The 15,991-nt window shown below is 35.5% G+C and overlaps 1 protein-coding gene across 4 annotated transcripts in view; it reads left to right on the top strand.

Annotated features, from left to right (window-relative positions):
- Ptr (patched domain-containing protein) overlaps positions 1–15,991 on the top strand; it is a 55,322-nt gene that overhangs the window by 2,700 nt on the left and 36,631 nt on the right. For 2 of the 4 annotated variants that reach the window (XR_011801943.1, XM_072018698.1), the window contains one exon: positions 917–959. Coding sequence is in view for 1 of the 4 variants with exons in the window: in XM_072018695.1 (XP_071874796.1) it covers positions 413–441; positions 917–959 (72 nt within the window). In the remaining 3 variants the exon portion in view is untranslated. Of the gene's footprint in view, positions 1–265; positions 442–916; positions 960–11,423; positions 11,759–15,991 lie in introns of those variants that run through there. The other 2 variants (XM_072018695.1, XM_072018696.1) reach the window with 2 other exon arrangements.

The following is a 15,991-nucleotide window of genomic DNA, read 5'->3' as shown; positions in this document are numbered from 1 at the left end:
CAGAGGTGATCGTGCATCAGCAGCTTCGAACGTGGCTGCACTTGGACATCTCGGTATTAGCGTTGCGTATGTTGAAATATGAGTGCACAGATTAGTGTTTATTAGCGTTGCGTAAATAATGAACACCTTACTGTGGTGTGTGCTTTCGCGAATTTTTCATTTTTTTCTATTTTTTTTTTTTTTTGTCAAGATCAAATTAAATATAATTGCAAATGTAATAAAGCACTCTTCGCGGTTTATTTTGAAACGTTTTTATTTGATGATTACGGATTTAGTAAATTAGCGTTGCGAAATAGAAAAATGTTCCACTCACGGTTTGTTCGGTGTTGTATCGAGTGGATTGCCCTTCTGGCTTTTCGATCTTATTTCTTTTCCAGCATCCCTTTAGGCGTTTTACAGTGGAAATACTGCAATGTATCAGTTTAATACTGATGAATACTTGTAAGTTGATATTGTATTATTTAAACTGATTTTTAAATGGTTTCATTTTGTAATTTCATGTATATTACATTTGTAAAAAACTGAGGGATGAAATACGAATATGTTTGCATTATACGATACAAAAATTTTTTTATTAAATGAAAAAATGTAAAATATAACATTTATAGAATATTAATTCATTTGAAATATATATCAAGATTTTATTTCGTTATTTTAGTGTGTAAACAGTAGCCGTTCGTTACTAGAGTTACAATTTTCTTGTCTACAATATTTTCGATTAATTAATAAAACAGTAATTTTATAAACGTTTGAATTTGCTGCGCGTAAATTAAAATTGATTCGGGGTCATCGTTCGTTTTAAAAATTCTTGCACAGAAAACATTCCATATTCCATATTTCTTTGTTTGCTTTTAGCTGTCGATATTAAATTTATACCATCAGTTCAGGATTTAATTGAAATTTTCTGTATCTTCAGGACGAGTCTGTATGTGCAGCCACCTCCACGTGGTGAGACTCAGGTAATCATTATTATTTGATATATAACTACTAATTGCATCACAATTGTGAATTATATAGCAAACGATATAAGTTAATTAGCTGGTATTGCAAACTTCCTTTACATATTATAGCTTACTATATATTTATTTTATATTAAGTTTCGTAAATTTACTACGAAAAGTAAAATCTTGTGAAAAGATTTGGCTCGAGAAAGTGGCAGACAGTTAAGAATTGATGTGATTTGAAAAAGAACAAAAAAAAACATCGTATCTAGAGAAAGTCGTACTCGTCCCTATTTTTCGCATATGACAGTCATGGGTGCTGTTGACACCTAGATTTCTAATCGATTTCATAATGCTTTACTTGCACGGTCTCATGCAACACAAAGCTGGTTCTAGCAAAACACGGATTATTACGTCAGATAGTCGGCATTTTTAGTATGTTATCATCCAGATTGCAATCAGCGGACGTGCATTTCTGTCGGAATTAGTGTAACTCAAACGAAGACAAGTAGGAATGAAAGTAAATTACCCTTGCACAATTTGAAGTATGTACTTAGGTAGAGCAAGGACAATTTCGGAACTTCATGGTCACATTTATCGAGTATTTTCAGTCTGAAACAACGTAATAACTAGATTGCGCGCATTTATTTATTATTCGTATTTTTATAAATACGATCAAAGAACTCGAATCTAAATAGAAAATTGTCCTTTCACTTACCAACGATATTTTTATCATCTTTATTATTTTTCTATATCACGTGCATTCGGTGCGTTCTTACAGCTTTAAATTTCTTTTCAATTTCTCATAAATACATCAAAATCCGCAGTATACCAATAACGCCTAACACTGTTACTTTTTTTAAGTATTTACAAAGATTACTTTGTCGTAACGTTTCGACGTTTGCATTAAAGAAACACGAGATTATCTATTTCTTTCACCCTCGATCGATCTAAACGAAAGTTGCATTCTTCGTCTCTGTCGTGGAATTTATAAATCATCGGGCAAAGCTCCTCTGATTCTCCGATTTCTTCTCTCTCCTCGATGATCTCCTGCTAGAAGTAGTGCAGGTGTCTGAACAGGTAGAGAACGCGCAGAAACATCGATTCTTGTTCTCGATACGATCATCGACACCTGTCAGCCTCGCGGAAGCTGTATTATCATCGTCTGACTCTCCTTCATAAATCATTTTCTTTCTCGAAGGTATTCGGTTCTACACGGTGTCTAAAAATAATATTCGTGCGTTTTGAATGTAATAATTGGATAAACTGTCGGAAATGACACGTTGAAGAAATATAATGGAAGTTGGTGTTGATTTTGTGGCGCGATTATCGTCATTATGAGGCCCGAAGGTCTTTATATTGTTCCCCATAGAAGCTGTTTATTCTACTTAAACGATTGTCGGTCGTATTACAGTAATCTTGAGAACGGGGACGTGTCGGATTAACATAGAAAATTCGTAAATTGTGAGAATTAGAGCTTGGCGAAGTACGGTTTGATGATTGTTTAAAAGAATGAGAAACAGGAGAAAAATATCATAAGTCACATATTTTGTGTTTCGCAATTTTAAAACCACGTACGGTTATCAGTCAATTTTCTATTAGCAATTTCTCTTTCTTTCTTCGATTTTGGTTTTATATTAATTTGACTTTGGTCATCAACTTATTTTATACTACCAGCTTTCACTTGGTTTTAAATTACTTTGGTTTTGGTATTAAATTCTAATTTCACTCTCAATCAGTTTTACATCACCAACTTCTCTTTCTCTCTTCGACTTTGGCTTTAAATTAATTTGATTTTGATTACCAATTTATTTTATACTATCAGCTTTGACTTGATATTATGTAATTTACTTCGATTTTGGTTATCAACTAATTTTATCTATTTTGCCAGTTCTGTTTTCGGTATGAAATTCGATTCCGATTCTCGATCTGTCTTATGTTATCAACTCCTCTGTCTTTCTTTGATTTTCTGCGTTAAATGTATATACGTGTGGTATCATGGACAGACTGTCTATGAAATATCAGATGAACTGTTACGAGAAAGCCTAAGCGTCGACAGGTCAAAAGGGTCGGGAAACTAGAATGGGCCAATGCGTCGTCGGTTTTTCAGTCGAATACGCGGAAGAAGGCGTACGTGGTGGGGGTATGAGAAAAGGCGAAGGGATGCTCAAGGGAGAAAGACGAATTAATCGGCGGTCGTTAACCAAGAGTCGAGTTGTGAGGACTTGAGAGTTAAGTTGGCAAGTTGTTATGAATTGTAAACTATTAGTTGTGACTTGTGAATTATCTATTTAGTTGTCTTAGTTATAGCACATTACTGTAATTGGTTCAATAGCCATCGTTTCCTGTTTGATCCATTGTAAATAGATGCATCTATCAATAAATTTATCATTTAGGATAAAAATCATTGGGAACTTTAATTTCTAATATTTCTGAATAAATAAATCCTACATACGTATATCCTTTTTATTTTCCTGAACTCTTCCAACTTCGTAGATTTATGTCTCTGTGTCTAATAAGTTTTCCAACTCAACTACGTAAGCACATTAACTCGCTGCTTCCTTGTAGCTGACAGGGGTGGCACGAATTGAGAAAGCAAAAGAAAGAAAATTAAAAAATCAACAAAAATCATCTACCATTCCATTCTCATTCGATCGTATAATACGCGATCATTGCACATAGTATGGAGCCTAGTATACAGCTATAAGTAACAACGTGGCCTTTGTTCGTCCGCTAAATAGCCGGATAGAGCATTTTCTCCGGTCAGAAGAGTTGGATGGCTTCCTGCTTCGTTCTTCCTTATCTCTAAATCGTAAATTGCTATCCTGGCTAATTATAGAGACAGAAATTCGTATTAGAAGGGCATTAATCTCTCCTCTTACTCTGTAACGCGAAACTCGCATCTCGCCGGCGAAATGATCTTAATGGACGTTAATGAAACTTGTCCAGCATTCGTTTGTTGCGTGTCACATGCTATTCAGGTGTAATTTCTCCGGTCTGAACGTTTCGTTACGTAAATTGGAACGTATTAGTTACTCGATCTTCTCGCGAGCTTCGTTTCGTGCTTCGTTCCACCGGCTTATCTTTCAACACTGTCCAAAAATCTTCTACAAAAGATACAAAATACCGTGATATTATCGCACACATTCTCCTACAATTAGTTTCTTTTCCCACTTTGCATGTGTATTGTATATATATGTGGTGTGTTTGTATTTATGATTTGTCAATTTCTTTTAGTAATTTAGACGAACGATATTTAAGGATAGAAAATTATTAAAATGAACATTATTCTTAACATTATTCTTTTAACATTATTATGTTATAATATTATTCTTATTACATTATTCTTATAACATTATTCTTTTTGTTAATAAAAACTTCGTTTAAACTTAACTTAGACTCAACTGAAAGTTTTCAAAAAGCTTCGTAGAAAATGGAGCTTTACTGGCTCGATCGAGTCGATTGTCACGTAGGAGACACAAGAAATTACGAAAATGATATATCGCCGGTGATCTCCTCGCGTTGCAGTTCGCACTTTTCACGAATAACGTTAAGATATTGAACTTTGTATATGGGAATAGAATTCATTATGCAAATCCAACAGAGTGACGGTTCAAAGTTGTTGAGATATGTATAATTTTATGTGCTAGACTAGATTAGATGCGTAGTAGTAATACTTGTATGCGAATATCAGTGTGTGGAAGTATGTGTGTGCGCGGCGTCTCGAAAACAAACGAATGTAAACTGTTCAGTCGGTTAATGGTCGGGTATGGAAGAAAGTGCCGAGCGCGTGCAAATGTGTGTCGATGAATATCTTTGAAATCGCTTACCAAAGAAATATATGATTATTCTAATATAAATTCAAAGTGTAAATTTAGCGTTCCTGTACTATTATTTCGGCTGTTAAGATGCAAAATTCTCAACAAAAGTGTTACAACAGAATGATTCAAATTGTTACGAGAGACTGGTGCGAGCGCTTATTTTGGAGGGTTTTTAAACTGAGGTTTCAGTTCCTGTGGAGGGATTGTCGTCTAATGTATCTCAGAGGCATCTATTCCGTTACTATTTGGTTATTGTTTTGATGGCTGTGGCATGCAGGATGTCTGGTCTATCCTATTACTGTTTCTGAGCGGGTGGTCTTCTTGAGCGTGTGACACGATCGTAGGTCATCTGTTTCTTCTTTTTTTTTTTATTTGGTAGACTTTTTACAATCAATTCTCATTGAGAATTATAAGTAAATTATTTTGGCGTGGTACTGTAACTTGGATTATAGGAGTTTATAGTATGTTTAATTTTAGTTGAATCTAATGCTTAAATCTAAAGGGTATTGTCTTTTTAGTCTGCGGATCTGATCCGTCGTGTCAAGTAATTGGGTAACTAATGGGTTTTCGTGGTTGTTAACTCTTATATTATATCTGTTACTGAATTTGGATATTTCTTCTTTGACTGTGGATATCTTAAGGTCGTGATGTATTGTTTCCTTGGTAACATACCAAGGTGCGTCTATTAATCCCTTGGCTTGTAACCACGAGCGAGACTCGTGGTAAGGGATTTGTGCCATAAATGGAACCCACGAGCCTGACTCGTGGTAATTTACATATTGCTAATGATTCATTACCCACTTTGAAGTAATAAATTGTTTTTGTTAACTGATCAATTGATCGTGATTACACCATAGACGTCTTAAAAACTCTATTTGTCCTCAAACGTTGTTTATTATTTCACAATTCCTTTTGTAGCCTCTAAATATACATGTCATAAGAATGTACATTTTGCGCTAGTTTGGGCACACGGCTGAACAGATAAATGGCACCCGAACTTCTTTCTTACTATGGCTCGCGCGATCGGCAGATAGCGTGTAGGCCAAGGGGTTAAGGATCTTAGAGTTTTTGATCGGAATCGTTGGAGAATTTCTGTGTTGGAATTACTCGCTGTTCCCCATATTTGGATCCCAAAGATCCAAACAGGTTTTAATATGGCTTTATATAGCATTATTTTACTCTGCATGTTTAAGTTGTAGCGTCTGCCAATTAGCCAGTAGAATATTTTTAGCTTTGATTTCAGTTACTTGGATTTATCTACGATGTGCCGTTTCCATGTCATTCTTCTGTCCAGAATCATGCCCAGATATCTGACTGTATCTTGTAGGTCATCTGTAACTATAAAATCAATAGTAACTGTCCGTGTAGAAACGATACATCCGATAACGAGGAAATCCGAGATCGCGATGAAACCTTTTTCTCGTTGATCCGCCCTAGCAAAAGGTTAGTCTGGAATATTCAATTTCTAATAATTGTCGTGAAAAGTAATTATCTCACGTGTGCACTTGGAACGTGCGATTCGTCGTTTCTTCGAAACGTGACTTATTTCTACCACACGATGCACAGTAGAGTTTTACGTCATAAATTTCCATTGAGATTATTTCGCGAAACGCGTGATCGAATCAGTCGTAATACGCGTTATGATGGATATCGTAATTGAACTCAAAAGCAAGACAGATGGTGTCTGTTTTCTGCGCGCTTATCGGTAATTTCTGAAATGTAATGAACGTTCGTGATACGTACAACATCTTGGAAAAGAAATGTTATTATTAGAAATTTATTTGCGATAGGGACGAGACGATGAACAATCGGAAGTTCGAATTTGCGGTGCGAATCGGCGTGTGGCTTCTCAGCGAATCAATTACGAATTGCATGGGAACGTGATACGATAACGTAATATGATAACGTGAAGATTATACGGCGAGGAAAGTTGCGAACGAAGACTACTCGGGAAAGTTCTGTCATTTATCCGAAAAGGAGTATTTTAAATTTATTTTTAAAGAGACTCGATAATTTCACAGTGTTTTATAAGAAACGACTAATAACAATTTTAGTTTTGTCGGTTTAACCTAATTAATATTCGTTTGTATAATCGACGTTCTTAATATTTTCTAGAGGTTTAAAGACGCGATAAAAACACATCGTTTAGTTTCAAAATCAAACGAAAATCCGTATAGTTTTGATGTGCAGATGGTTGACAACATGTATATAGGTACTTTTGTTAACTGTTGGAACTCAGCATTTTTGCATTAACTTTTTTCAGAACCTCTAACTACCTTGTTATATGACGCGCGTACTGTACAACGAATTTAAAAACTGCTCTTCTACAAACGATAGGAAATGTGACTTATCGCTAAAATGCGCATTTTTATGCAAATTGGTATTCCCACGAACCTAGTTGAACAAATGGAATCTAATTGAAGAAATTTATTTCATTCGCACGAATATTATAACAAATACTTTACATATATATATAGTACGCAGTAGTAGTAGTATGCAGAATCGTACGAAATATTTATTATATATATATTTCTTACTTTATTATAACAAATGGACAACATATGAACAAATGGAATCTAATTGAAGAAATTTATTTCATTCGCATGAATATTATAACATTTTACATATATATAGTATGCAGAATCGTATCAAATATTTATTATATATATATAATAAAGTAAAATATATATATAATATAAAATATATATATAATAAATACTTCATACGATTCTGCATACTACTACTACTGCATACTATATATATGTAAAGTATTTGTTATAATATTCGTGCGAAGGAAATAAATTTCTTAATAAATATTTTATATTATATATATATTTTACTTTATTGTATATATATAATAAATATTTCGTAAGATTCTGCATACTACGCGCCTTGCTGCGCATTTAAAATTTCCCATAGTTGGATGAAAATCCGCAGTCTTGTTGCGTTTTTCACTCCGTGGCGTGGTCTTGAAATGTTTCGAACATGATCGGTTGAACCGAATCGTGACGGAGATCGTGATCGCATCCATAGAAAGTCTGCCTACGCTCTCGTGTAAATGCGTGTAAGCTGGGAAGGAAGTATCAAACTAGATAAGCGCAGCAACGTTCATTACTTCCGTCTAGCGTGGATGCTGCGCGTTATATTCGTTCGTCCGCTGTGAGATTCGTGAATTGGTCCCTTTCTAACGCATTCACGCAATCAGCCTGATGAATAGACACGCCTTCCCAGCATTTTTTACCCTGCAACTTCCTCCCTTGTTTCTACGAAGCCAGTCGGCTCTTGCAAACAAACGCGCGATAAAAGGAACAGAGTGGAGAGAGGCGAGGACGAAGAAAATCTCTAAAAGGAGAAGGACTTCTTCGTATCGTGTGGGCCGATAGATTTTACTTTTTTATTTTCTATGTTTTTACGAGGTTGGTGTATACGTCGCTGTTTTAAAGTTTGAATTTGCCGCGCCAATATCGCACATTCAATTCTGTCATATTTGTTAATTTGTTAATTATGTTGATTATCAAGTATATGAAAGAGGAAGAAATTTTCGAGAAATCGGTACGTTCGATGTTAGGAAGACTTCTAATGAGAATGTGACGCTTCGTTGTCGTGACATTGACGCATAATCAGAATACTCGTACGATCTTCTTACGTGAACCGTAAATGTAGAAAAAGCGTCACGAAGGTTTCTGAAACGTAAAATTAGCATGTAGGGAAGGTTAAAGACGTTTCCTGTTCCATTTAAGTAATTGCTTGATACGTAAATTATTTTTAAGAGATTCGTAAACGTAGAAATTATAGCAGCTCCGTTCTAAGACCTTTCGAATTCTAAAATTAATCATTCGTGCAAGTCTGGAACAATGAAAGAAAAGGTCTGTCGAATAATATAAGCGCAGCTACGAGCAATAAAAATTGTATTATGCGAAACTGCATTTAACGCGCACCGGTCTATAATCCTAATAACAACCAGGCATCGATTTCACATAAATACGTCTTAAAATATAAACTGTTACCTATATCTTCCGTTTTATTTGATTTTCTTACCTAAAAAATCTTATGTAATATATATATAAAATGTTTCAGTTTTATACGATCAAACCACCAGTTTATTTTATAAATAAAAGCAAGAAAATGATATATAATTATTTACAAAGAGGTCTTACCGATCTCGACGATAGTTGGACACGTCGTACAAATTAATATTTGCTACAACTTTTTCCTGTACATATAATCCACTCTCGGTTTCAGTTTCCGAGATATCCATGAAAACAATTTGGATATTTTTACTTCGATGTGCGTCGAATGTCGCTTATGTTTTGGTTCGACTTATCGCAAGCACGATTATGTTACATGCGCTGACCACGATGAGTTTGTAATCTCACGTTTCAGTTTGTAAACACACTGACAGAGTGCACGCGCGAGAGACAGAGAAAGAAGATTTTTAGTCATGTATAATAGATGTATAATGTCCGGAATAGACAGTTTGACCATCAAGCTGTTTGATTTGAGTGGAAATCAAAATTTGCAAGTCAAACTTGGCATAAATCGATTGAAATCAGATAGAAAGTTATTGAATTGTTAACTAGTTTGATGATCTGTATTGAGTTAGGTTTAAGTTAGTACAGTGGGTACAATCCGGCCAACATTTTCTATGGCGATAAACCTGACTAAAAATCGTCTCTCACCTTCTTCGAACTCATCGCGGCCAGCGTGTAGGTAGATACGATACGAAAGAAAGTTGCTGGTTTATTGAATTCTCTGGAAGAGCTCGGGAAAATTTCATTCTTCTTCCTCATCTGTCTGTGTTTAAATATCGAAACGTGAGATAAAACTCATGGCGGCCAGAGCGTGTAACATAAACATGCCCGTGGATAAGTCTAATCCAAACCTAAGGCTGCAACAAAATAGTCATCAAAATAAAAATGTTAAAAATATTTTCATAGAAATGTCTAAGAAACTAAGACCAACTAGAGATTATATGTGCAAGAAAGAGTTGTCCAAAATGTTGATTTCCACAACATATACAAAAATCATGGAAATCGTTGGGCCATTCTGCAAATAATTACCAAAAAATGTTAATTATCCATATCTCATCCACCTCACCCATCTCGATACATCTTTGAATACGTTGTGGAGCACGTGATTCTGAACAACTTTCTCTCATACGTACAAGTGCCGCTTGTAGTTTGTTCCCGAAATATTAGCAAAATATTGTCGGTACCACACAGTGAATTCTTCCTGTATTCTGCTTGTCCGTGACCACGTATGTGTTAGTATTGGTTACTTTACGGTTAGTATTCGCCTCACACGGTCGGATAAAGTTACACCTAACTCAAACCTAATTCTTATCTTTTGTTTATGGTTTACATAAGTTTGGATTAAGTGTGATTTTATCCTCACGGCAACCTACACTGACTCTTACGCTGTCACGGACAAGCACGATACAGGCAGAATTCGCTGTAGTGGTATATATACACCCGTCCCTCGATTCACTTTTTTTACACGAGTCCCTTTTTCACGCCGTAAATTATAACAATCTACACGGTAGTTTTCACGCGTGATCTTGGTTTACGCGGTCAGAAAATATATTTTCCTGGAGGTTTTAAATGTAATAAGTGTATACGGTAACTTATTCGATGATGTTGAAACGCGTGAGTGCCGTATGAGATAAAGGTAAAAGTACATTACGTAGCACTGGTTATCATATGTGTACATATTTTTTCTTCTGTATATATATATTAATAATAATAATAATAAGAAAACTATATATATATACTATACTACTATTACTATACTATATGTATATTATATATATATATATAGTTTTTTTGCGAATACCTAGGAAACTACAGTCGATCAACGGTTACATGTAAGGAAAAAGTTGTCGAAAATGTTGGTCTCTACGACATATCGAACAATTATTGAAATCAGTGAGACGGGTGGGGGTATCCATAATCACCAAAGCGTCGTACAATCATAGGACTGCAGACGCTTTATGAAAAAGTTACAACAGAGGAAGAATGTAGTTATGGAAGACGGATTGGTCGCGTAGGGAACACGTTTGGTCCGCAGATCGCCGGATCTCACACTGTCAGACTTTTATCTATGGGAAACAGTAAACGAGACAGTGTATCGCGCAAAAATTCACTCGTGACGAGAACCGGTCCACAGAATTCGCGATGTATTCAGCGATTTGAAGCAGAATGAGCATGAAATTCGGATAGCGAGGAACTCGATCTGCCGGGAAGATATGAAGCATAAATTCGAAACGAGGTACTTGCAGAAGGAAGCATAAGGAGCTGACCCAAAAACGGTTAGTTTTCGTGTTTCTTATGTAACTTCGTCGCTAAAAGCGCCTGCGGACTTACATATAGTTTATATAACATCCCTTTCTTGTTTCTTCTGGCAAAGAACAAGCTAGTGAAATTCGATTGTTCGAAAGATTTAAGAGACACTCGGTAGTCAAAGTGTTTTTCTGCTACGGCTCGGCTCAAGGGAAAGTTACGGATACGCCCTTTTCGCTTCACGCGGCTGGATTAGCGAGACGAAAAGCGTAATTGGAAAAACTCGGAACGAAGGAAAGCGAAGAATCGCGGTGGAAACGCGCAAAGTGGGGCGAGTCGCGTCGAGCGGTTTCGAGACCGAACGAAAGTGGACGATCGCGGCACAGTGGCAGCTGGTGCGAGGAGCTTCGAAGCGCGCGGCGATCAGTTCGAATTGAGCGTTTCGCGACGAAGCAACGGGAGCAGCGACCGCGGTTTTATCTTTCTGTTGTGTGTTTGGTGTGTTTTGTTCCCGATTGTTCGCGTCGTTGACGATGACACGCCGGTGCCCCATAACGTGCAGGTGAAACGTTCATACAAGAAGAAACCGTGTTCTACACACTTCCGGTCTATCTATCTGGTCCATCCTGAGGATTCGACGCGGCGATTTTCGAAAACGACCGACGACTCACGTGGGGATAACTTTCCGATAAGAAGGTCCTGATCGACGTGCAAAAAGGTTCGGAATATCTTGTTACGATATGTCGAAGAAGCACAGAATAGCATTGTTATTTCATATTTAAGGGGAATGTTACATAATTAATACAGAGAGCGTGATTTTTTATGCGAGTTCCTTCCTTTTCTTTTTTTTCTTTTTTTTTTTTTTGAAGATATAATCGAAAGAGTAGAACTTTGGCGGAAAATTGTTTTACTTGCCAAGTATTATAGAAAACGCTGTACTTTGGATATTTTATATATTAGGTTGTTCCAAAAGTCTCTTTCGTTTTGTAAGAAAATAATAGATGCACAACATCTTTTGTTTTATATTATTTTATTAAATTATGTATGACCCATTCAGTTCTATTTCTATTTTTATGATCGTACATAATCCAATGAAATAATGTAAAACAAAAATGTTGTGCATTTGTTATCTCCTTATAAAATGAAAGAAACTTTTGGGACAATCTGATATTTTACATGTTCCGAAGCTTCGGACAAATTTCTAAAACGGTCCATAGCTTTCTCAAATATCCTCAATTTCAAATATTAGGCAATATTCTTTATTCCAAATATATATGTGTATATATTTATATTATATTTATATATATTATGTTATATACAATGTGTAATATATCATAATATATTATATAACATATATATATTCTATATTATATATATTGTTATTTATATTATATATACTATCTGTGTATATATGTATATTATATATTTTCCAAATATTCGGAAACTTATTCTAAAGCTCTAAATCTCCCCCATATCCTATATCGACAAATATTCAGAAACTTAATCCAAAACTTAAAATAAATTTTTGCAGAAATTCAAAGTTTTCACAAATATACGAACAAAGCATAGCGTATTTCCCAAATATTCAAAAGTCATAAAAATTTTCTAACAGCGATCCTTCTAAATATCCTTCTATCCTTTTAAAGTTTTCCTACCCTTCCAAAAATTTCATTTGAAAATTTAGAATTTCCCCTGATTAAAGGTTTCCACGCGGTCTCAGAATTTTCTATCGCTTCTGGAAGCTTCCCAGAATTTTCTATCGCGTCTAGAAGCTTTCCAGCGTTTTCTATCGCTTCTGGAAGCTTCCCAGAATTTTCTATCGCGTCTCAAAGCTTTCCAGCATTTTCTACCGCTTCTGGAAGCTTCCCAGCATTTTCTATCGCATCCCGAAGTTTCGCAGAATTTTCTGTCGCATCCCGAAGCTACGCAGAATTTTCTGTCGCGTCTCGAAGCTTCCCAGAATTTTCTTTCGCGTCTCGAAGCTTCCCAGAATTTTCTGTCGCGTCTCGAAGCTTCCCAGCATTTTCTATCGTTTCTGGAAGCTTCCCAGCATTTTCTATCGCATCCCGAAGCTTCGCAGAATTTTTTGTCGCGTTTCGAAGCTTCGTAGAATTTTCTATCGCGTCTCGAATCTTCGCAGAATTTTCTGTCGCGTCTCGAAGTTTCCCAGCATTTTTATCGCATCCCGAAGCTTCGCAGAATTTTCTGTCGCGTCTCGAAGCTTCGCAGAATTTTCCATCGTTCTCCAAACGCTCGGCAGAACGTCGCAAAGTTCTCAGTGAATTTTCCTTCAAACGCAACGCACCTTGCCGTTCGTACCAGCGTTTTTCTATAGAAGACAGGCGGCTCGCCGCATCTCAAGTATCATCAAGTCGCCATTAGATTTAATGTACTCGATTGTTCTTGTTACGCGGCGAAGGTATGCAGCTGGATGTTGGATTGTGCATCGCGGCGACGGGTCAATCAACCGCGGGTGTTTATACCCCCTTGAGCGACGGTCCCCGTAACAAACTGTTGACCTCGGTACAGAGGGGAACTTGCGAATCACCGAGTCGAGGGGACTCTATTTTTACATCGTTTTTTAAACCTGTGTCGTTGTTCGATTCGCTCCTGACACCATCCGTAAGTCTACACCGATTATTAACAATCAACTCTAGATCCTGTCACCGTTTGATTCTGATGAGCGGTAGAGATCCAAAATAGCGAATATTCTAAATGTCTGCTTGGCAGAACGTCGTTACAAGTCAAAATGAATCTCTATTCAAACGGAAGCCAGTTATCAATGAATGTGAAGGAAATTTCTCGAAGAATGAAACGATTAGAAAATATTAATCTTTAATCGTCTCGATTACCAATGAAACTAGTATGAATGATTAAAATCTCTTTTTTGCCACCAGCAATCGTTATCGACGACGGAAGCTTAATTTTGGTTACCAAATAACAAATGACCGTATTTTTTCTTGGTTACAAATAACCATTGTCGATATCTCGAATTTCATTTTGGTTACCGATCACTAATATCAACGACAACATTTTTTCTGGCTGTATTCGAATATTGTTGAATCGTTAGTAACATTAATGAATTAATTGGTATTCATTGATAACATAGAGAAGCTAATTATATATCTTATGTATTTTGCTAAGCAAAGAAACGGTATTAAGATATATGAAACAGAGAATAGAATAAAAGATAGTGTAATACAATATTGATACAACTGTTTTAAGTTCTTGTTATGTTGTTATCGAATGCTAATTATCAGCAATGTTAAGAACGATTACCAATAGTCGAATGTAAGCAAAAAATATTTTCCTTGTCGATAACGGTTATCGATAAGCAAAATAAAATTCGGTCTATCAATAAAGGTTACTGATAACCAAAAAGTTCTGCTTACTTACTTGGCCATTTATTTAAATATTGGTTATTCGTAATTGAAATTCTTTAATCAAAGATATCAAGTCGATATCATTATATAGATATTTATTATAAAGATATTAAGTGCTATGATGAGTATACTCGTCATGCGTAAAAAGTAGTTAAAATTTGCTGTTTAAATTGCGACTTGTGCTATCGGCAATTATCAACTATATTAAGGAAGAAGAAGTTTACTATAAATCGGCACATTCGATATTAAGAAGGTTTATAGTGGAAATGTGACGCTTCGTCGTCGTGACATTGACGCACAATCGGAATATTCGTGCGATCTTCTTACGTGAACGTAAATTGTGAAAGAATGTCGCGAAGGTTTTCAGAAGCATAAAATTAGCATTTAGGTAAGGTTAAAGACGTTTTCTGCTCCATTTAAATAATTTCTTGATACGTAAATTATTTTTAAGAGATTTATAAACGTAGAAATTGTAGCAGCTCTGTTCTAAGACCTTTGGAAAATTAATCATGCAAGTCTGGAATAACGAAAGAAAATAGTCTTTGCAAAAATCTATTGAATGATACGCGTTGAAACATACCGCGTGTTTTATACGAAACATTTTGAAATTCCATTAACACGGTACAGTGAAGCCCATTGTAATTACTATTCTGATTAAGAATGTTGAAATTAAATGTATTAATTAAAAATAAAATTTAAATGTATGCGGAAGATATTCGTAAAGATCGCAAAAGTATTTAAACATGCAATCTCGTCCACGATATTTTAATAATTATTAACAACACCTATTATATGTTTAAAGTGACTTCACACTGTATATAAATTTTTTGCTAACACGTAAGTTTGTAATTTAGAAATAAATAAATAAATACCTTACAACTTTCGTATACATTCCCAGATTAGATTCAAATTTTGTTTATAATCTTGGCAGTCGCGTTTCGTTATGCTGCCAATCAGATATGAAAATATTTAATACGAAATATAAAATATGCGCATGAGTATTTTCTCTGGCGACTGTGAAAATACTTTTGCCAGTTGCTGTATCTTGTAAATTGCCGTTTTTTCAATAGTTTCGTTTCATTAGCGTTCTTCCATGAATTGACGTTTTACTTCCAGTTATCAAGTAACAAACAGGCAACAGTTGCTGCGGAGGAAAGTGTATTATCTCGTGAACGTTGATGGCGCGCAATGAAGTACGAACAATTTCATTTTTACCGCCATTCGGAATAGACACGATGATTCTGTGCTCGCCTCTCTGAAACGTAGTTTAGCTGTAGGGGTCTTGAATGGAGAATAATTTACTCTTTTATTGCTTCTACAGAAGAGAAACATAAATTTCAAACGCCTATTGTAAACGAGCAAATATTCGAACTGAATCCTCCAAAAAAAAAAAAATCAAAATTTCTACTGATTCTGTTTTCGAAAAAATTCTATTACTATATTTTCTGCTACTAATTCTGTTACTATATTGTGTAGTATGGTAGTTATCGATCCTATTAGTTTACGTTTCGATATCAGTGTTCGGAATTTTATTGATGAATTTGATCAGTGCAACGTTAAAACGGTTA

The sequence above is a fragment of the Bombus fervidus genome, chromosome 15, assembly GCF_041682495.2.
Source record: "Bombus fervidus isolate BK054 chromosome 15, iyBomFerv1, whole genome shotgun sequence".
In the NCBI taxonomy this organism is placed as follows: domain Eukaryota; kingdom Metazoa; phylum Arthropoda; class Insecta; order Hymenoptera; family Apidae; genus Bombus; species Bombus fervidus.
This window is presented reverse-complemented; position numbering and strand designations above follow the sequence as displayed.